The sequence below is a fragment of the Doryrhamphus excisus genome, chromosome 2, assembly GCF_030265055.1.
Source record: "Doryrhamphus excisus isolate RoL2022-K1 chromosome 2, RoL_Dexc_1.0, whole genome shotgun sequence".
NCBI lineage: Eukaryota > Metazoa > Chordata > Actinopteri > Syngnathiformes > Syngnathidae > Doryrhamphus > Doryrhamphus excisus.
The window spans coordinates 2296209-2317500 of NC_080467.1; the positions used below are offsets into that span (position 1 = coordinate 2296209).

At 43.1% G+C, this 21292-nt stretch overlaps 5 protein-coding genes across 7 annotated transcripts in view; 4 read left to right on the top strand and 1 right to left on the bottom strand.

Annotated features, from left to right (window-relative positions):
* The first annotated feature begins 1009 nt into the window (after positions 1 to 1009).
* nanp (N-acetylneuraminic acid phosphatase) lies at positions 1010 to 2633 on the top strand. The gene is made up of 2 exons (XM_058062015.1): positions 1010 to 1353; positions 1649 to 2633. Exons 1-2 carry the CDS (start codon positions 1264 to 1266, stop codon positions 2288 to 2290), a joined length of 732 nt encoding a protein of 243 aa, XP_057917998.1. The 5' UTR covers positions 1010 to 1263; the 3' UTR covers positions 2291 to 2633.
* On the top strand, positions 2599 to 6221 carry LOC131109718 (homeodomain-interacting protein kinase 2-like). 3 transcript variants are annotated; one of them, XR_009120780.1, is made up of 9 exons: positions 2599 to 2739; positions 2812 to 3008; positions 3087 to 3275; positions 3357 to 3538; positions 3867 to 3990; positions 4059 to 4169; positions 4245 to 4328; positions 4482 to 4586; positions 5160 to 5200. XR_009120780.1 is itself a non-coding variant. In XM_058061992.1 (9 exons), exons 1-9 carry the CDS (start codon positions 2691 to 2693, stop codon positions 5446 to 5448), a joined length of 1401 nt encoding a protein of 466 aa, XP_057917975.1. In that variant the 5' UTR covers positions 2599 to 2690; the 3' UTR covers positions 5449 to 6221. The 3 variants fall into 3 exon arrangements, 2 of the variants coding, with proteins under 2 accessions (XP_057917975.1, XP_057917982.1); XM_058061992.1 differs by having other exon boundaries at positions 4411 to 4586; positions 5160 to 6221; XM_058061999.1 differs by having other exon boundaries at positions 4491 to 4586; positions 5160 to 5333.
* Positions 6222 to 7112: 891 nt separating this feature from the next.
* dnajc12 (DnaJ (Hsp40) homolog, subfamily C, member 12) lies at positions 7113 to 10216 on the bottom strand. Its single transcript, XM_058064456.1, has 5 exons — positions 9916 to 10216; positions 8861 to 8939; positions 8602 to 8741; positions 8365 to 8509; positions 7113 to 8220 (listed from the first exon to the last, which is right to left on the bottom strand). Exons 1-5 carry the CDS (start codon positions 9991 to 9993, stop codon positions 8138 to 8140), a joined length of 525 nt encoding a protein of 174 aa, XP_057920439.1. The 5' UTR covers positions 9994 to 10216; the 3' UTR covers positions 7113 to 8137.
* On the top strand, positions 9362 to 17223 carry sirt1 (sirtuin 1). The gene is made up of 10 exons (XM_058064454.1): positions 9362 to 9500; positions 10425 to 10870; positions 11271 to 11405; positions 11469 to 11704; positions 11780 to 11932; positions 12032 to 12179; positions 13923 to 14002; positions 15015 to 15198; positions 15292 to 15822; positions 15944 to 17223. Exons 2-10 carry the CDS (start codon positions 10540 to 10542, stop codon positions 16216 to 16218), a joined length of 2073 nt encoding a protein of 690 aa, XP_057920437.1. The 5' UTR covers positions 9362 to 9500; positions 10425 to 10539; the 3' UTR covers positions 16219 to 17223.
* A 567-nt stretch (positions 17224 to 17790) lies between these two features.
* Positions 17791 to 21292, top strand: part of cacul1 (CDK2 associated cullin domain 1) — an 8013-nt gene continuing 4511 nt past the window's right edge. The window contains exons 1-4 of the mRNA XM_058064240.1: positions 17791 to 18248; positions 18348 to 18474; positions 20037 to 20139; positions 20461 to 20556. Of these exons, the coding sequence (XP_057920223.1) occupies positions 17909 to 18248; positions 18348 to 18474; positions 20037 to 20139; positions 20461 to 20556 (666 nt within the window). The 5' untranslated portion in view covers positions 17791 to 17908. The remainder of the gene's footprint in view (positions 18249 to 18347; positions 18475 to 20036; positions 20140 to 20460; positions 20557 to 21292) is intronic.

Sequence of the window (21292 nt, forward strand, 5' to 3'; positions counted from 1 at the left end):
CCAGGTCAAACACCAAAACTCGATTATTACTGGGTAATGCGGTAGTGTACCTCGGTCATTGAGATGTCAACATGTAAATGTAAACTTTCCTCCTTTAGTCAAATAGTCACCTAGCTAAAGCTGCAGAACCAAGCCTTCTGACGAAGATGGCCAAAAGAATGAAATATACGGAGTATGGTGCAAAACCATGCAGCAGCAGAAGTTGCATTAATGGCAGCAAGTATTTGATTTATTATTAGACACTGCGCTGCTCACGAAAGTGTGCTGGCCACACCCCCTTGGCGTGGGGTAGTGTGCCTGGTCTACGTAATTAGAGCCCATTATATCTAAAACTGTTGGTCTTACATAAAAATGCACACATTTTATTGCATTCAATGTCTAAAAAAATGTATATGGCTCTCACAGATACACATTTTAAAATATCTGGCCTTCATGGCTCTCTTAGCCAAAAAGGTTCCCGACCCCTGCAATAGATTATAGGTCAAAAACTTCACAATAAATAGTTTTACTGTTCTAATGTTCTTAATGTGTATAAAAACAGGACATTTTCTTAACGTTTCCGACAAACAAAATAATTTTGTAGAATCAGAAGACATTCATTGAAATACTGAAAAGCTGTGGAGTGTTAATGGCCATAGTTTTCTTGGGGTTTTTTTTTTTTACTGTTTTTTTTTATCTGCAAACGACAGTGTTTATGAATGGAACAGTAAACTTGATGGGCATATATCAATGCACTACTGGGCAAGGATGAAACACACAAGCATTTAAAATGAGCTGTTGATACTAGTTTTGTTGATAAAACGGACATAAAAATCTCAAAAAGCCAATCCTGAAAAATACATGTTCAACATAAATGTAAAGAAAAATATATACTAAGTAGTAAATAAGAGCTTATTTTACATTTGTTAGATTTTGGTTGTCTATAATAATACTTACATGCATAAAGAGGGGTGCTGTATTACTTTAATTTTTACACTGCATAGTTTTTTGCATTCATTAAAAGGAATCTACTGTATTTAAAGTCATATCAAAGTTGTAACGATCCCAAAATTGGTATCGGGATGCATTAATTTGTTCCAAAACAAAAGCAACCGAGTCAGGAAAACACTCATTTTGATTTATTGACGCCCTCAAGAGGATGGAAGTTGACGGTGCGCCGCCTTCATACTAAGACAACAATTCCCATCATGCAGCGCGCCGGTCGCGTTGCCTTTACTTCCGCAACCCACGCGCTCTGCTTCCGCGTTCCGGGTGCCACATACAATGGACGCTAACGTCATAAAGGCTATATTGTTTGATATGGACAACACGCTCATTGAGACAAATCTGGCAAGTGAATTTGCGATACAAAAGGTGACATTTTTCTTTGTATTTGTGACTTGGTGCTTTTATGCTTTTAAGGGTCTAAGCTAACTTGTCTGTATCAAGAGATGAAGAGTTGCGTTCACGGTCACAGGGACAGACGACAACACCTCTTCGGTCAAATAATACAACTAATATTACTTGTGATACAGTGCAGTAATAATTTATCAATTATATGATTTAATAAGATGAAACCTTAATAATTGAATTATATTTACTTATAAGTAAATGATGTATGTAACTTTGACGACAGCATGATTATTGCATTCTTGTGTATGACTTCCAGACTCATGAAATCTTGAAGAGCTCCCTGGCTGTGGTTGATGACGACACCGTCACCAGCATCTGCGACAAGTTCAAGCACAAACTACTCCATGAGAAGTTTGACTCTGCAGCCGGCAGATCCATCGATGAGGTCCGAGTGGGTCACTGGGAGGAGAGCATCAAGGAAACTGTGGACGGTTCAACACCCACCCTGGCAGCAGAGTGCTACTACATGTGGAAAAACAGTCGACTGCAGCGCCTTCGTCTGTCTCCGGAGATATGCGAGCTCCTCAAACGGCTTCGGAAGCGATACAAGCTGCTGCTCTTGACCAACGGGAATCCTCAAACGCAACGGGAGAAAGTGGAGGCCGTCGGCTGTGAGAGCTTCTTTGATGCCGTAGTCATAGGGGGCGATTACGCTGAGCAGAAACCCTTCCCCTCCATCTTCAGGCTGTGTTTTGACCTGCTCCAGGTGGAGGCCCAGGACTGTATTATGGTTGGAGACTCCCTGAGCACGGACATCCAGGGGGGGTTCAGTGCACGAGTGCGTGCTACAATTTGGATTAACGGTACAGGAGATGAAGTTCCAGTTGGATCCGTGATGCCGGACTACACTATTCCTACTGTGTTGGACCTGGAAGATGTTCTGGCATCACTGAATTAAGCAAAACTGGTGTTCAACCTGTGCACACCGACACTGATGATGACTGAATAATGAAGGAATTGAAATATAGATGGGCAGCCATTTCTTTTACATTTGGGTGAAATTATTAAAATCTATGAATATTATGTGAAAGAGTATGCAGTTTTGCACAGACGATGTCATTTGGGATGTCCGATATGAGCATAAAAATGTGATATCGGTCGACATCGGTATCTGAAATCATGTCATTGTACATTACCGCATTTTAAAAAGTGACATCTCACTTGTAAACGACATCATAGATTATGATGTCATCATCCACGGTCACATGATATTGCATCATAGAGTTATGATACCGAATTTGATTATCTTCACTTTACCATTTTTTTAAATAAAATGAAAATAATGTCAACATGAGAAAATGGAACTGGATTTAACCTCAAATATTCAACACTCTGCAACTGAAGCTGGTAAATACGCGACCTTGTTTGCTGTGTTTCCGCACGCAGCCGCCTCTATGACCTTCATCGCTGTTCTTGCAGATCAGAAGAAGAAACTGAAGCCCTTTGACAAGCTCCACTCCAACATCCTGAGCAGTAAGACCAGCACCTATCTGGTTAAGGACTTAATCGGTGAAGGCAGCTTTGGGAAAGTTGCCCAATGTGTAAACCTGGGCACGTCACAGACCGTAGCGCTCAAGGTCCTCAAAACCAAGTCCAACGTGATATCCAAAAGGGAGGTATCGGATGACTATTCCGTCTATTCAAGTCCTAGCAGCGTGTATAGGTCATGTTAATCTCTCTTGTTGTGTCTGCAGATCAAAATGCTTGATATTGTGAGTGTTCTGGACCCGGTAAAAAAGAGCATTGTGAGGTTTATTGAGAACTTTGAGCACGAAGGGTTTACCTGTTTGGCTTTCGAAATGCTAGATGTCAGCCTTTTTGATTTTGTCAAGAAACGCAAGAACGCGCTGTCTGTCAGTGAGATACGGCCCATAGCACACCAGGTAAAGACTCAAATCATTCACCTTTGCATTCCATATTCTATTCCATATTCCATGTGTGTGATTCCTCCTGTCTTCCCACAGTTGCTGACGGCCTTTGAGGCCCTGAAAGGCATTGGCGTCATTCATGCAGACCTGAAGCCTGATAACATCATGCTGGTAAACCATTCGTGTGAGCCGTTCAGGGTGAAATTAATCGATTTCGGCTGCTCCCTCCACACCTCTAATGTGATCCCGGGAATGATCATTCAGCCAATGGGATACCGGTAGGTTCGATCGTCTTCAAATCGTTGTCAAGACATTCCTAAAACCCGTAGTGACTTGAACTGGAAGTACAGTAATTCCTTGTTTATCACAGCTAATTGGTTCCAGTATGATTCTTTATTCATTCAAAGCTAGTGCAGAGAAAATGGCTTTGCAACATTAGAGCCCTCTAGACATGAAATAACACCCCTACAGTTACCTTTACACTCGTATTACGCAATGTAGTAGACATAATAACAGAAATAAGACATAATAAATAGATGACGATCGACGTTAAACACGTATGCATGCACCCAACATGAACTTCTTGTGTTGTGACCCCACCAACAGAGCACCCGAGGTCACCCTGGGCCTCCCGATTTCCGAGCAAGTGGACATGTGGGCTCTGGGCTGTGTTCTTACGTTCCTGCACATCAGACAACACCTTTTTGCAACAAACTGCGAGTACCAGATGGTAAATAAGCTCCCACGTTTACATTTGAAGACGGTTCCTGATGGCGTTGTGCATGTCTGTGCCTCAAGATGAGAACCATCGTACAAATCCGAGGGCAGCCCGCCGACTCGCTTCTTTTAATAGGAAAACACAGCCAGAAGTATTTTACCCACTTGAACTTTGAACAGTGGAAGCTAAAGGTACTTTCCGCTTCATGGCTACTTTGGCAGACCAGCAGACGTGGTATTTGTCATGGTACTTTTGGTCTCTTCCAGACTCCAGATGAATATAAGCTTACAACCGGAGAAGAGACGACAACATGGAAGATTAGGCTAAAGTCTCTGGATGCCCTGAGAACTGTAAGTTTGAACGAGTCAAGATCAAATGCAGTGGTTTTATTTCCACGCTGAGCAGCTATCTTTGTTTTAAATCAAAATCCAGCAGTGCCAAGACACAAAAGAAGTGTTCAGTGAATTTGAAGATCAGAATGAATATGTTAGCTTTCTAAAAAGTCTTCTTAGCATTCAAGCGGAGAGAAGAATCACACCCGCCGAGGCTCTAAAGCATCGCTACGTCTCCATGGCTCATCTGGTGCAGGAGAGCCACACCAGCTCGTAGTAAGTAGACCGGCCTCGTTGCCGCCAGGTACTGCATGTTTGTTTTATACAGTTTTTCACTCGTGGTGGGACTGTCTGTGAAATAGGCTTTTTAACATTAGCCATGAACTAGCACCCCTATAGTCAGCTTTCCACTGGTATTGCCCAATATGCTGTAGTAGAAGAGAAAATAAGCAACATAAACGAGCAGTCAGCTCGTGTGTGTCGCCTTAAAGGTGTTCCGGCGAAAAGGAAGCGGCGTTCAGGGCTGACAGGAAGTTAGTTGAGCATTGAGTTTTAGCTTAGGTAATAAAAGCCTACTGTTGCAGCGATCAAATCTGGTGCTTGTGTGTCTCACATTATTGACACCTAACGACCAGTGTGGAATACTTCACCACTATTTGAATGCGTTTTTTAAATGCCTTATATTTGTATTTGTACATGGCAATGGTAAATTTGACAGTGTATTTACTGTAACAATGCAGTATCATCATTTCATTGTATTTGGTGAGTATTATCGTTATTGTTTGACAGTTACAATATGGTACGGTTTTTTTTTTTCTGTGATTAGTGACTCAACTGTATTTCTTCCAGCGTGGACAAGGCCTTTGATCAAATGCTGGTGTGCCCCATAGAAGGATTTGAAGAGGAGCTCATCTCGGATAGCGAGGATGAGGAAAGGCTGACCTATGACCTCATTCTAAAGTCAGCATGCTGCGGCGATGGGCCAGCGGTCACGGGACATTTACACACAGGTGACTCGTCCATAAAGGCATCGGAAGCTGATGGACAAACTGAGCAAGGTGTAGCGCAGGAGAACCAGCAACCTAAAAACATGCCTGTTTTTGCGTGCAGTGAATGTGGGACCTACGTTCGAAAGTAAAAATGAAAAACGTCAATAGAAGAAAGTATGTACCTGCAGGTCAAGAGGTGTTTAAGTGTGTTGAAGTATTTGTAAAGGATCCCTAAATATCATCCCGCTCCATCAGTTGACAGTTGCAGCACGGAGAAAGGTAAAGCATGCGTCATGTACTCCTGTTTGGTAAGAGTTGGACCGTGCCTGTGTCCACGTCACACATGGCATGATTCCATGCACATGCGTGTACGCAGCGTGGCCAAGACAGAACGACCGTAAATCAACGCCTCTCAACTGGATGATAACAAGTCATAGTAGAAATGGTAATGGTAATGGTAATGGTTTAATTTCATTTGACCATGCATCAGATTCCAGTTCCACATGTCCAAAAGGAGTAGGAAGAAGCAAAGCTTATTCAATCCTACCCCTCCATCTGGTACTTTTACAATCACTAACTGTTACATTTGTTCACTTCCTGCTTTCCATAATACAGTTTTAGGTTTTTTTGTTTTGTTTTTTTAATAATGTACCTCGTACCAAAGTACGAGGTGATATGACCATACAATGATATTATGTGTACCATAGTAACTGTCAATCAAATTAGAACACTTAAAACAATCCAAAAGTCAACCCCACAGCATGTTTGTGTGTGTAATTAATGCCCCCCTGCTTGCACCAGCAATGAATAGTAGTGGTCACTGTCCGAGCAAAATAATCAGGGTAACCTGAAAAAGGATTTGTAAATGATCCACCATGTCAGGGACAATGCAGTAATATAGAATCACAGAAAGGACGGGACTAGCAATCAGGCCAAGTGTGTACGCCCAAAGAAATAATCCATTGGCCGAATTGTTTACGTCAGTGGTGTCAACATTTTTACAATGAGGTCTAGAAAATGTGAATGTATAATAATAATAATAATAATAGTATGTCTATCAATATCCACTACTCTGGTTGGACTAACCGTATTTTATCAGTAAATACTGTTGATCCTGGTGTGGTCCAGATGATGTAGTGCTTCCTTTCTCCAGGAGGAGGCAGTGTTTACTGAAGGAGAGTAAATAGATTATTAGCGTGATGTAAAGATGTTTAATATTATATTATAAAGTGTCAGAGCCGATACGTGTGTTGAGTGCTGTATGATGTAAAATGCAGTATAAAATATGATGTAAAATGCAGCATAAAAAGACCGTGTCTCGCCATATCGCTCAGGCTGCACCCCAGCGTCTATTCACAGGCGCGATCCCACTACTGAGCGGTACGGGGGCTTTGACCTGCTCCGTTGCCGACCTGGGCCGGTGCACCCCTCCTTAGGCGACCTGGTGGTCCCGAGCTCCCCCGGGAGCACCATATCGGTACCGAACTTAGCGCGGACACCCGCTCGACATAGTCCGCTGGGGCTCAGAACTCCTGAGTTCAAGCGATCCTCCGACCTCAGCCTCCCGGTAGCTTGGATTACAGGCACGCGCCACCGCGCCCGGCGAGGGAGGCACTTCCTGGTGGTGCTTTTATCGCCTTTTATAGTGACGTCATCGTGTTGTATGGCGGCCTCTAGTGGTGGTTTGTGTGTAGGAGACTTTTCAAATGTTGCCCAGTTTGTTGAAGCCGAATCATTTGCAATGGCTGCTTTTCCCAAAACATAGGTAGCCTCTAAAAACTTTACCACTTTGCATTAAAGCTGTTTTATTCCAAACTTTCAAATGATCTTTGAATATACAGAGCCATCAAATGAACGCAAATAAAGCCACTCAGCAGGACATATTGTTATACTGTATTTATGCACTTCTAAATGTAGTGACAAATAATACACATGAATAGGTGTATCAAACATACATTAGACCAGAGGTAGGGAACCTATGGCTCGGGAGCCAGGTTGGGCTCTTTTGATGACTGTATCTGGCTCTCAAGCATTTCTTACCACAATAAAAATTTATTTTTGCTAACATTTTAAAGTAAACATCACAGAAATCACTGTTAAAAATAATATTAAAAATCAAAACTTTCTTATGCATTTTAATTCGTCCATTTATTTTCTACTGCAATATGGCCGACCATATCCATCTTTCCTGATGATATTTTCCAGGTCAAACACCAAAACTCGATTATTACTGGATAATGCGGTAGTCTACCTCGGTCATTGAGATGTCAACATGTAAATATAAACTTTCCTCCTTTAGTCAAATAGTCACCTAGCTAAAGCTGCAGAACCAAGCCTTCTGACGAAGATGGCCAAAAGAATGAAATATACTGAGTACGGTGCAAAACCATGCAGCAGCAGAAGTTGTATTAATGGCAACAAGTATTTGATTTATTATTAGACACTGCGCTGCTCACGAAAGTGTGCTGGCCACACCCCATTGGCGTGGGGTAGTGTGCCTGGTCTACGTAATTAGAGCCCATTATATCTAAAACTGTTGGTCTTACATAAACATGCACACATTTTATTGCATTCAATGTTTAAAAAAATGTATATGGCTCTCAGAGATACACATTTAAAAATATCTGGCCTTCATGGCTCTCGTAGCCAAAAAGGTTCCCGACCCCTGCATTAGACCATCAACAGCATAAACAAAAATGCTTTTCAAGACAATAAAAGGGAAACAGTATATACTTTGACGTTGATGCTGACGGAAGTGAACACAACATTTGAACTTTGCACATGGAATGAGATCGCAGCTAGACCACACATATCCACAAACTAAACAACGTCAAATACTTAAATTTCATAATTTCTGAACTTCTGCAGCAGACCTGACGGCGAATCAGCAGTCCAGCGGAAACGACGATGACAGTAGTCGCCTGCAGAGGGATGGGAAAGAGGTTTACGTGTCAAGACAGATAAAGGGTATGACCAGAATACTTGAGGGCTTTGAGGACACATTGTGGTTTTACAAAGAGGGACTGAATATTTTCATATAGTAAATGTGTCAGAATGATAATTACTTGAAGATAGCTTGTCTTCACAAGACGGCATCTCTTGTCCTTCCTGCTCACAACGAAGGTCGTCTTCATGAGTCGGGGTGGGTGTTTCTGCCTGTGCTGCCTCCAACATTGGTTCTTTTTTATTTCTCACCGCCCAGTGCATTGACTGCCAACATGAGACACAAAACCCATCTCACGTCACGCAGCGATGCTGGTTTCTGGTCAAACATTAGTAAAACAACGTCAGACATTACCCACCGTCCTCACAGAGTCGTTTAAGGCTTGCCAGTCATGGAATGAGATAGCAACTCCACTTCTTCTCCATAGATCGTACTTTTTTCTTTTGGTGTCATTGCATAAAACCTCTTTAGCTTCCTGAAGCTTTTGAAATTCAGCCACTGGAGGGAAAGACAATAACAATCTTTAGTATGGGAATTTAAAGTTTGAGCAATTGTAATTAAAGTTAGCATCTTGTAGGCTGGCACCCCATCTTAAAATGCCCGAGATGCAAAAGTACCTGCTTTGGGGTTGTCTAGGTGTTTGTCTGGGTGGCATGACAAGGCTCGGATCTTGTATTCATTGACAATTTGCTCTGTCTGTAAGAGAAACATTTATTTGCCTTAGATTTACTGCAAATTGGAATTTCAAGGGAACCACTTCTGCTTTTTCCACTTTTCTGGCCTGTAAATGTAGTTTGTAGTATAAAGGTAGTATTCTCGTGTTAAACAATACCAAAGTTGGAGCATTTAGAAGTGAGCCCTGAAAGAAATTTGGGATGGCTCAAAACACTCGGTTCCAGAGGGCGTTGCAAAACTGTTCCTTTGTGATGTCACAGAGGAGTGGCCTTCCTTATCGACGCAATACAGTCTCTGCCTTCAACCAAGCTCTTCTTCTGCGTTTACGTTGCTAGCAATGGCTCGTAAAAAGGGAAAGCCACATTTGTTTCCAGTTCCTAAAGATGCCACCATCAGGCACAAGTGGTTGGCGTCCTGATTCGTCCTACCAGCAAAAGAAATGGATTTTAATCCGTCAAGGGCATTTCACACTGGACTGTTTTGTGAACATTGTCCACCATGCAGCTGGACTAGCCAACAAACTTGAAGCCCTACATCTTTCCAACATTACTTGGTCGTGTGGAAGAGTCAGAAGAGCAAGCAGTAAGTAACAATTTCAGTGTCTTAACTGTCTTTATTTTGTGTAACTGTCCTCTGTGTGACATCCGGGGGGGGGGGGGGGGGGGTTAATAATAGCTTTAAAGTAATAAACTCCTAATGCTGAACACAGTGAACAAATTATTATATTCTTCCTACTTTTAAATGATGCATGTGTAAATATGCAGTGTACCTAAGCATAATCTAAATATACTACATCTTTATTACCATTACCATAGTTAAATCAACAGGTCTTTTTTCTTTAAGCACTTCTGCGACATATGTAAGATGCCATTGTCTTCTTTATATTCAACTGTCTTTGGGCATTCTATATTTACTGTTGACATCCTGGCCTTTCTCATCTTTACATCAGTTTGTTTTAAAGAATAATATCTTAGCTGGAGCATAGCAACCAACTTACCGATGACAACTCATCGCATCCTAACAGGCCGTAATAATCTTCCAAATCCCCAGGTTGGCACTTTAAAACAGCCTCCATGAATCAACTGTGGCGATTCCTTCTAAAGCAGCAACTTGAATTATATTAAAACGATGAACGTTTGACTCGCTGCCGCCCCGTCTGTACTTAGGCCACGACTCGGGGGGAATATTCTAGAAAGCAGCTCAATTTAGATTCAGAATTCAGGGACGAAGGTGAACTGTTGAAAGTATGGAGGCCAAATGAGCTGTAATTTTTACAACATGTGACGTATGATGCATTCAAGTTACATGCTCCTCCCAGCGTCACGTGCCCAACCTTAAAGGTACATTCTTGGAAATGTCATACGATAAAAAAAACACAAATATGTTTCTGCGTGCATTTGTCTGTGCAGGAATGTAGAGATTAACGTTGTATTACCATGTAGCCCTTGCAAAAGTACTTCTGTTGGTACCCGATTGCAGTATTTATTTGTTATGGTTTCGTTTCAGTGACGTGCAGGGGGCGTGGCTGCTTCGACTACTGGAGGAGACACGTCACGTGATCTATGCAAATGAGCCAGCTGTCGGAGAGGAAGGATCCGCTCGGCGGCTCTGCGGGCTGAAGATGGCGGACGAAGAGAACAGTCTCGGAACGGCCTTCTCGGGCGCATCTCAAATGGACGAGCCTGCTGCCAAAAAGTCGAAAATCAGCCCGGCGACCAACTGCGGCTTCAAAGCCAGTGACGTTAGTCAATTTTCATGCGTGTCGGAAGCCACGGAGAGCTGGGAGGCGGCGCTGAATTGCGCGCAGCCCGCAGAGAGGGAAGCAAAGCCGGTGATGGCGGTAGAGGAGGCCCCGGGAGCGCAAGGCGGAGACAACAATGGCTTGGGACCCTTTAAGCCCGCCGTGACGCCGGAGGACACCGCCGTGCTTGGGACATTGGAGGACATTGCCGGTAGGATACGGGGTGGACATTTTGAAACATTTACGCGCCTTTCGTTAGCTAGTGCACGTTTTACTGAAATTAGCCCGAACGGAGGACGTTAATTAAATTTAAACCATCAACGAGATCGGCGGTACCTGTTGGTAGCCGTTTGCTGGTTTTGAGTGAAAGAAAAAACGTGTCTGTGAGGCATTCAGGGGACTTTTCATGAATGGACATGTTCCCGCGGGACACTAAACTAAACTTTGATAGCAACTTGGCGTTTGTTAGCCGGCATGACTGAAGTCCACACACCCACTTCCACCAGTCACAGCCGAAATGCGTGTTAAAAGTCAAGTTTACAAGTCATGTCGATTCTAGCTTGAAATAAACTAGTCACCTCACCTGTAGTTTGTGGGATGGTTCTTCCCAGGTGTGCGTTCGGGTCTCCTTGGGTGTGTGGATCTCCCCTCCAATGGCTTGGCTGTCACACCCGAGCACCTCACCGAGGAGGATGACCGATCTTCTCATGCCAGCTCCAGCGACTGGACGCCTCAGCCGCAGATAGGTGACTGGTTCATTTCAACGGTACGTTCACGTTCTTCCCATACTGAGATGTGTTGTCCTTCAGGTTCCTACAGTTTCATCCAGCAGCACATCAGAGAGACTGATCCGAGGACCATTTTGAGGGAGTTGCTGCCTGAGACTGTACTGCCACCGGATTTAGATGACATGACACTCTGGCAGATCATCATCAACATCTCAGAACCTCCCAAAAGAAAGAAACGGAAAGACATCAACACGCTGGAGGATGTGGTTCGGTTACTCCATGAAAGTAAAAGGATCCTGGTGCTGACTGGTGCTGGGGTGTGTGTCACGCCGTGTATTTGGAATATGTATTCCCATATAGGCTATGGTATTTGAAGTTCTCTCCTCTTTCAGGTGTCTGTTTCATGTGGAATACCAGACTTTCGCTCCAGGGACGGAATTTATGCTCGCCTTGCTGTCGATTTTCCTGATCTTCCAGACCCGCAAGCTATGTTTGACATTGAATATTTCCAAAGAGACCCGCGGCCGTTTTTCAAGTTTGCTAAGGTTTGCTTAATGTATGTTTATTATTGCAAAGCTAGCGCAGGTGCAATGCCGTGTTTCTCCGTTTCCTGCCAAGTGCTCAATGCGTGGTCTTTGTTACAGGAGATCTACCCGGGTCAGTTCCAGCCTTCGCCTTGTCACAAATTCATATCCATGCTGGACAAGCAGGGCAAGCTACTACGCAACTACACGCAGAATATTGATACATTAGAACAAGTGGCTGGAGTTCAGCGAATCATCCAGTGTCATGGTAAGTAACGACACCGCCAGGGTGGGCTGAAGCATTCAGAGGCCTTGTCCACACGGAGCAGGGTATTTTTAAAGCCGCGTATGTTCCCACATTACCACGTAAATGCATTGGGAACCACGGTCATAAGCATGCCAAACCTGTAGGTGTCAGTAGCTCCTAAAGTTCTATCCAATCAGAACCATCCTTTGTCATCCCGTCACTTCAGCAAACATAAAACACGGCGCCAGGCTCATTGGTGTGGATTGACAAGGAGGCAGAATTACTTTGAAATGTTGTTTTACAATACAAAGTCAACAAGATGCAGGAAAATGCTGATTGGTTATCTTTCCGAAGCAAGTCGGAGGAGGACACCTCAGATGTGGAGTTGTGATTCTTCACCTCTGCTCTTTAAAGCGAAACAATAAGCACTTGACAAATGGCTACAACCAACACAGTTCTAAGGCATCCATCTTGTTTCTGATGTAAACACGGGTCGCGTGTGATGCCACAGCATGTATTGTCACAGGTCGTGACATTTGGGAAATGTAAAATTCTGGTTATTCGTGTCCATACCCAAATACGGAATCTGATTTTTCTCCAAATCCACACTTTGGCTGGAGGTTTTGAAAACATTTGTTTTTAGTATCAAATATCTGCTGACTTTGGATGGTAGGCCAAATTGTGAAAAGCTCTTTACGTACGCGTGGACAGGGCCTAAATACGTAGGTGTCTATTCCACAGCAATGTAACTTGGTGTGCATTCAAGTCAGCCTGTCCTGATTTTAAGTGCGAGACACGTGGTGAAAACTGATGGAAATTTGCAACAGTAAAAAAGGTCTGACTGTCAAGGACGTTGATGCTGCCATGTTTGCTACATTAGGGGAAGGTGCTGCAGCTTTATCAACTCTGCAGACTGAATTGAAGAGGGGGTAGCGACACGTCTTGAAGATAACCCAAGGTCTGGACATTCTGCCATAGCCGAATGTTGATATCCTATTAAAAGCACACCTAGCTCGTCACTGGCACATTTTGAAGCAGATCCAACTGGTTTTCATACATGTTTCATAACCCAGGAACAAAAGTAAATACAGTCCTGGAAAAAAAATCATCACAAGACTTGTTTCTTTAATTTATTGTTCATTTTAATGCCTGGTAAAACTAAAGGTGCATTTGTTTGGACAGATATAATGACGATAACAAACATAGCTGATAAGGGTTTGTATTTAAGAGCTGATATGTAGCCATTTACCAAAATCACTAATGTTCATACATCAATAGATACTGCAAAAATGTAACTCTCATAAGCTATTTTGTTATATTATATATTTCTTATATTTGTTCAAACAAATGTACTTTTAGTTGTACCAGACATTAAAATAGAAACTGAATGAAAAAGTGTAGTCCAATCTGTGTGGTCAGTGAAAGTGATGGCTGACTTCCATCTACTGGGATGCTAATGGTATTTTGTTCATTGACTACCTTCAGAAAGGCCAAACTATTATTGGAGAATACTACGCAGATCGCCCTCCGGATTTGGGATCATATGGCTATTTTCTGATCCCCAACATAGCGTTATTGGGTGATGTTTGCATTTTAGCACTGCGACATTGAGAAATGTGTGGAACGCAGGGGAGACTTTGGTCAAATTGGACAGTTGTATCTTGTATCACTTTTCAGCCCACCCTTGTTATTTGTACCTTGTTACCACCCTTGTACTTGTTAATGCCCAAATGTCTAAAAATGCACCCAAATATGACTTTTCAGGGTCATTTGCAACTGCTTCCTGCCTCATCTGTAAATACAAAGTGGATTGTGAAGCTATAAGGGAAGACATCTTTAACCAGGTACGTATACTAGCATCGGGCTGAGCTTCCCAACCACCGTGCTGCGCCACCCAGGCTCCAAAAGACACCAACACGTCACTCCTGTACTCGCTACATGTACTCTCCACTGGATGCCTGTTTAAGATCCGATTTGTGTTGAAATCTCCTCATGGGCTGATGCCACTTTGTTTACCAGAACTACTTGTTCTGCTCGGGGCTCTGAGGTCCTGTGATCAGCGTCTAGTAGGGTGCCCTGGGTCTAGGCTGAAAACCAGAGGAGACGGAGCATTTGTAGTAGCAGGCCAAACCTTAGAACTCCTACTTCCTTCAGGAGTTTCAAGTCTATGCTAAAAATAAACTTGTCTGCACTGGCTTTTAACACGCGCATCTTCACTTTTTTTATTTTTCATTTGTACTTTATGTCCTACTATTGTTTGTTTGTTTTTAGATGTTTTTATTCTTTGTCTTTATTTTAGCCTCTTACATTTTAACATTTCTATTTATTATCATATTTTTACTTTCATACTTTTTACTCATGCACAGCACATTGGGGCAGTAGTGGCTGTTTAAAAATATTTTTTTAATTGCTTTATAAATCGCCATGACCATGATCTTGATTTAAAAATAACGAATTGCCATCTATGTACATGCAGTCAGACAAAAGGTAGGGCCGAGATGTTGCATGCCACTGGTCTGACTTTGCATATTAGGCCACCATATTGGAAGACTAATAACTACTTTTACTCACATGATTATTCCCCACAAATAATTAGAAAACTATTAAAAAAACTAATAGTGACAGGTGGACCAATTAAATGCGCTTCCACTAGATGGCAAACGGTGCATAATTAAGCTGCATATCCACTTGTTGCTGTTCATCCAATGTTTTTATTTGGCTATGCTGTGAGAATAGACTACTATGATTTTTCCATAACTGCAGGATAAAGTACTTGTGAAAGTAAATCATGGCTACTGTCACTGACGCTAACAAATAAAGCATGTTTGAAATATTATCGGTGCATTTCTGTTGCAGCGGGTCCCCCACTGTCCTCAGTGCCCCGATATTCCTTTGGCAATAATGAAACCGGACATCGTCTTCTTTGGAGAGAACCTTCCAGAAATGTTCCACCGAGCCATGAAGCAGGACAAGGACGAGGTGGATCTATTGATTGTCATCGGGTCGTCATTGAAAGTCCGACCTGTTGCCCTCATCCCAAGTATGTGTTGCTCAGATGAGGGGGTGGGGGGGGTTCTTAATACAAGCAGGAAGTGAAAAGATTTGCCACGGTTTTCTTTCTCGTCCCGCTCAGACTCCATTCCTCATGAAGTGCCTCAGGTCTTGATCAACCGGGAGCAGCTGCCGCACCTCAACTTCGACGTGGAGCTGCTGGGCGACTGCGACGTCATCGTCAATGAGCTATGTCATCGACTAGGAGGGGACTTTGAGCAGCTCTGCTACAACACCGTAAGACTTTCTGAGATCACGGAGAAACCCCCTCGGCTACCAGAGCAGCCGCGAAGCCAGGCCTTGCCTGCTGCGGGCGCCCGAGCGCCAGAGGAGCCCAAGCAGCACAGTACAGACTCGGCCCTGAAGCCGTCAGAGGAAACGCAAAGTCCGAATGTCACAGAAACTACCGCTACGCCTCCGGAGCCTTGTCCCGATGCTCGTTGCCCCAGTGAGGCGGGAGCCCAAGCCGAAACCGAAGCTTCAGCGTCTCCAGACAAAGACATGACGAAAGAAGAGGCCACAGAAGACAAAAGCCAAACTTCCAACCTTGAATTTCGTAGACGGTGCTGGATGAATCGAATTGGCAGGAGTCCAATCAGCAAACGCCTTGACAGTAAGCGACAACCACAGTAATAATACTCGTACACATAGCGCCCCCGTCCCAAGACTTTCTTTCCAAGGTGACCTCATGAATAAGATCTGGATGCTAAACTGACTGTGCTTGTTCCCAACAGCGGGCCAGTACCTGTTCCAAGCGCCGCATCACTACATCTTCCACGGAGCCGAGGTTTACTCCGACTCCGAGGACGAGACGTCCAGCTCCTGCGGGAGTGACAGCGAGGAGTCGGAATGCAGTGCCAACGAGGGAGAGGAGGTCAGCGAGCTGGAGGAAGCCGACGGAGCCATCTGCCTCTCAGACGCAACGCAAGACACTTTAGCCAACGAGGCCACGTCCACTTTGCAGACGGACCGTACGGCTCAACAAACTCCGAGCACTGCAGACCTTTAAAGTCCAGTCCACAAAGCACTAACTGTCTTTTTATACACACGTATACTGTATATGTTTCATCTATTTTTTCATCCATCCAACTATCGTTTTTCATAAAGTTTCATTTGTGTGACGACTCGTGTGAATATGGAGCAAGTTTTTTTTCTTGTTTAATCACACATTGTGTCTTGCTGCTTCATAGAATGCAGTAATCCTGTGTGAATTCTATTCATTGTTGCCATCTCTTTTTGTGTTCCAACTTATGGAAATGCATCAGTTCATCAAGCTTTAATCCATCGTTTGTCAGCTCAAGTCCACAACGTGACAACTGTGGTTGTATTTTGCTGCTGGTTTATGTCACAGTAGCATGAATATGTTTGTGAAATCCCCGCTAAAAAGAGTCTAGTATCCCGCTTTGGTTTACTTGAGCTTTTAGCTACCCGACAGATATCAGTCCTCTTTAAGTTGAAACCAAAGAACATTTCATCCACGTGCTCTGATCTCAATATATGCTCTGTATATTTAAATCTGGGAGAGAATTGAAAAATGATCGACAAGGTGGTTCCTTCAGACATGGCAGCTACTTTTTATGGTCAAGCTTATTTTTATACTCCGCTAGGAAACATTCTGCAAAGGGTGGATGACGCTCTTTCTGTACAAAGTTATACTTTGTTTTATTATAAAGCCTTATGATCATGCTATGGCAGAGTTTGGGAGGGTGGGGGTCCTTGTGCTCATCATGAAACCGATTGTTGCTCTTATTTGTCATGGGAATACCAGTCCAACGTTTGGACACGTTCTCATTCAGTAGTACAAGGAAGTATCTCCAAGCGTCCGACTGGTAGTGGAAATGATGTTAGAAGAGGTGTTCTCCAGCCAAGAGTCTGCTGCATGTTACTGTGTCGCCCGGCAGATCCGTGAGCCTGGTACCAACATCGTTCACAAGCCTTTTCAGTTTACGGTTCAAGGGAGTACGATTTTGTCACCTTTGTAAGTTGTTATTTCTAGGATTGTCAGTAAAAGTTACATGAAAAATGATGGGTCATCTGTCTTTTGTCTGCATCTTTCAATTATTGGGGATGTTCGAAGGGGCCCAAAAAATAGGTCAAATTTAAAAAGGTGACAGAATCTCCAATGTAAGATGGTTCAGTCTTACTCTATTGCAGGGATGCACATTGTGAAAGAGCTTACATCTTTACAAGCTGTAGTATGAGAAATGAAACAAGCTGTAATTTGGGGAAATTTCGGCAGGGGGAACAATACTATGAAAATTAATTATTTAAGAAAGTTGATACATTTGATTAAAAAAACGGCAGCAAAAATGAGTAAAAAAGAGTCCTCTTGGTCGCACTTCGGACAGCCAAGTTGCAGCCACTTCCTTCTTGCTTTATCAAATATGCTAATTATGGTCAAAAATGGTCTCAAATAATCCCTTATATTTCACTCCTATTTCTTTAAACGACTGGCATCTCTTAAATTAAGAGCTTGTTGCTGTTCACACGTCAAGCCGGCTGAAGGTGGTAATGCACCATCTCGTCGTTCTACCTTTAAATGACGCGACGAAGAAGAAGGGTTTACGACCCCGTCGTAAAACGCCGTCATCGGAGACACCGAGCTGAACTCGGCAACACTCACCTGAGAGTTTTGGACAACATTTGCCACAATACCGTCGACAGTATTGACGCCTTTAGATGCCAGGTGAAGGGCTGCAATGGAGGCGATGGAAGATGACAGTTCAGACGTGAAGGATGACCACAATCATAACTACCGTGCGAGCAGCAGCGGCGGCGGCAATAAAATCCAAACGTATTTAAGCAGCCGGATCTCCGAGGGAACGACGCTCCATCAACCCGTTTCTTCGTCGGCACCCAAAGGGGACCTGGACTCCGCTGGAGGGAGTTCGGTATCCCGTGGCACCGACGGGTCAAAGGTCATGGACTCGGAATCGGACTCGGGCAGCGAGTGCAGCGAAGCGGGTGAGACCGACCGCCCCACCGCGACGGCAGCCTCCGCCGAGGGGTCTTTCACCGGGGAGTCGACTTCAAAGCTCCGTAAGCATTCAGCTGATCCTCATAAACGCAAAAGTCACATGATCTAGATAATATAGATAATATAGGCTTCTTCCTAATATGGTCCTTCTTCCTCCTCAGTTCTAAATGCAATGGCCGTGGAAGACTACCGTAATAACCACTGGCCAAACTTGGACAAGGCCATCGAACGCCTGCTCATTCAGAATCCTACGGACCACATCTCTGTGTCATATGCTCAGATATACAGGTAATGTGTCAGACATACTGGTAATGTATCAGAAACACTGGTAATGTATCAGACATACTGGTAATGTGTCAGACATACTGGTAATGTGTCAGACATACTGGTAATGTGTCAGACATACTGGTAATGTATCAGAAACACTGGTAATGTATCAGACATATACAGGTAATGTGTCAGACATACTGGTAATGGATCAGACATACTGGTAATGGATCAGACATACTGGTAATGTATCAGACATACTGGTAATGTGTCAGACATACTGGTAATGTGTCAGAAATACAGGTAATGTGTCAGAAATACAGGTAATGTGTCAGAAATACAGGTAATGTGTCAGACATACTGGTAATGTATCAGACATACTGGTAATGTATCAGACATACTGGTAATGTATCAGACATACTGGTAATGTATCAGATATACAGGTAATTTATCAGAAATACTGGTAATGTATCAGATATGCAGGTAATGTATCAGACCTGCAGGTAATGTATCAGACATGCAGGTAATTTATCAGAAATACAGGTAATGTATCAGAAATACTGGTAATGTATCAGAAATACTGGTAATGTATCAGACATATACAGGTAATGTATCAGATACATATACAGGTAATGTATCAGACATACTGGTAATGTATCAGACATACTGGTAATGTATCAGATATACAGGTAATTTATCAGAAATACTGGTAATGTATCAGATATGCAGGTAATGTATCAGACATGCAGGTAATGTATCAGACATGCAGGTAATGTATCAGACATACTGGTAATGTATCAGACATACTGGTAATGTATCAGATATACAGGTAATTTATCAGAAATACTGGTAATGTATCAGATATGCAGGTAATGTATCAGACATGCAGGTAATGTATCAGAAATACAGGTAATGTATCAGAAATACTGGTAATGTATCAGAAATACTGGTAATGTATCAGACATATACAGGTAATGTATCAGACATATACAGGTAATGTATCAGACATACTGGTAATGTATCAGACATACTGGTAATGTATCAGACATACAGGTAATACCTCGCGTTGGCTATCATTCGGTTCTTTTGTGACAGTTCAGCGCTTAGCGTTTACAAACAGAAAACAAAGCATGCTGGGAAGCAGGAAGTGTTCCTAACGACTCGACCATACAAATAAAAAGTAATATATTCAAATTAGTTGATTTGATTTCATTGTATACTAGTGAAATACTAGTGAAATACTAGTGAAATACTAGTGAAATACTAGTGAAATAGTGCAAAATGTGCAAACAAAGAATTTACAATACTTTGAGTGCATACTTCCTGCGGTTCAAATGCCGACATTCCATGGATAACGGGGAAGTGTTGTGTTGTTGGCGTGGACAGCAACGGAAGTTTTTGCCTCCTTTCAGTTCCATTGAATGAATCGTAATTCTGACCTACATTTTTGGTTTGATTACCGCTGTTTACATGCCATGTTGATACAGAACTTTGCTACGCCTCCCTAGCTATACCTCCGATTTACAGCTAACGGTGTTTTATACACGTAAAGGCCAAACACTTTCTTCTTTTTGTTTTTTCAGTTACGTCTACAAGTGTGTGTGTCAGCAACACTCGGAGCTCCTCTACGTGGACCTGAAATCCAAAATAGGCCATCATCTCCATCAAGTTTCCAGCCAGCTGCACGTAAGACGCTCGGTCCGAGATGCTGATTAGCTCTGATCCAGAACTACATTAGCGCATGCTGTGCTGCTGTAGAAGTGGAATTCATGTTTTACGTGTTAAAAAGCAGGACATGTACAGTGTGACCCTTGGATTGCATCATTGATCCATTCTAGAAGCTCGGACTCTCCTAATAGTGTTAGGTCCAAGTTTCACATGGCGGGTGAAACCAAAGTTTTCAGGACGTTAAAGTCTTTTTTTTCCAAAATATTATTTGCACAAACTGAGAGGCATTGAAGTTAAATGCACACAAGCGATTACATAACATTTCCTTTTTGTTCCCAGGCCATCCCACCTGAAAACTTCATTGAAAGCTTCAACACGGCACTGACGCAATACATTGCATCTCTTCAGTGCATCGTTCCAGTATTTATGTATTTGGTAAGTCAATGGGTATATATTAGTATATTATATAGAAACTGTATTCTCGGGCATTGAATAGATGCCAACTGGACATTTCACGTCTCATCCGAGCAGGCTTTGTCGGTCCGTGTTCAAAGACTAGATAGGACAGCTGTAGTCTGAGGGACCCAAGACTCTGTCCTCTAAGAATATTAGAGTTGAGAAGCACTTAGCAGGATCGCTATTTGTAGTTTCACTCTTCTACCACTAGGTTTAGTATATTCATTCATTCATTTTCTACCGCTTTTCCTCACGAGGGTCGCGGGGGGTGCTGGAGCCTATCCCAGCTGTCTTCGGGCGTGAGGCGGGGTATACCCTAGACTGGTTGCCAGCCAATCACAGGGCACATATAGACAAACAACCATTCACACTCACATTCATACCTATGGACAATTTGGAGTCACTAATTAACCTAGCATGTTTTTGGAATGTGGGAGGAAACCGGAGTACCCGGAAAAAACCCACGCATGCACGGGGAGAACATGCAAACTCCACAGAGATGCCCGAGGGTGGGATTGAACGCTGGTCTCCTAGCTGTGAGGTCTGCGCGCTAACCCCTAGACCACCGTGCTGCCCAGGTTTAGTATATGGGTGATGATAAGAGTTGTGCATAAATGTCCGCATTTGCATAATTCCCATACTTTGTGTGGGAATGTTCTTAAGCAGGCTCTACGCACACGTCTGTGATGTTTTGCTTAGCGAGATACGTATCAAT

Excerpts from the sequence above, each read along its gene's own strand:
- nanp (XM_058062015.1), top strand. The coding sequence starts at position 1,264 with ATGGACGCTAACGTCATAAAGGCTATATTGTTTGATATGGACAACACG. Across the intron at positions 1,354-1,648 it reads GTGAATTTGCGATACAAAAG|ACTCATGAAATCTTGAAGAG; the intron begins GTGACATTTTTC and ends TATGACTTCCAG.
- LOC131109718 (XM_058061992.1), top strand. The coding sequence starts at position 2,691 with ATGGAACTGGATTTAACCTCAAATATTCAACACTCTGCAACTGAAGCT. Across the intron at positions 4,170-4,244 it reads TTGAACAGTGGAAGCTAAAG|ACTCCAGATGAATATAAGCT; the intron begins GTACTTTCCGCT and ends GGTCTCTTCCAG. Across the intron at positions 4,587-5,159 it reads GAGAGCCACACCAGCTCGTA|CGTGGACAAGGCCTTTGATC; the intron begins GTAAGTAGACCG and ends TATTTCTTCCAG.
- sirt1 (XM_058064454.1), top strand. The coding sequence starts at position 10,540 with ATGGCGGACGAAGAGAACAGTCTCGGAACGGCCTTCTCGGGCGCATCT. Across the intron at positions 11,933-12,031 it reads CGTTTTTCAAGTTTGCTAAG|GAGATCTACCCGGGTCAGTT; the intron begins GTTTGCTTAATG and ends TCTTTGTTACAG. Across the intron at positions 15,823-15,943 it reads AATCAGCAAACGCCTTGACA|CGGGCCAGTACCTGTTCCAA; the intron begins GTAAGCGACAAC and ends TGTTCCCAACAG.
- dnajc12 (XM_058064456.1), bottom strand. The coding sequence starts at position 9,993 with ATGGAGGCTGTTTTAAAGTGCCAACCTGGGGATTTGGAAGATTATTAC. Across the intron at positions 8,510-8,601 it reads TAAACGACTCTGTGAGGACG|TCAATGCACTGGGCGGTGAG; the intron begins GTGGGTAATGTC and ends TCATGTTGGCAG. Across the intron at positions 8,221-8,364 it reads TGAAGACAAGCTATCTTCAA|GCGACTACTGTCATCGTCGT; the intron begins GTAATTATCATT and ends ATCCCTCTGCAG.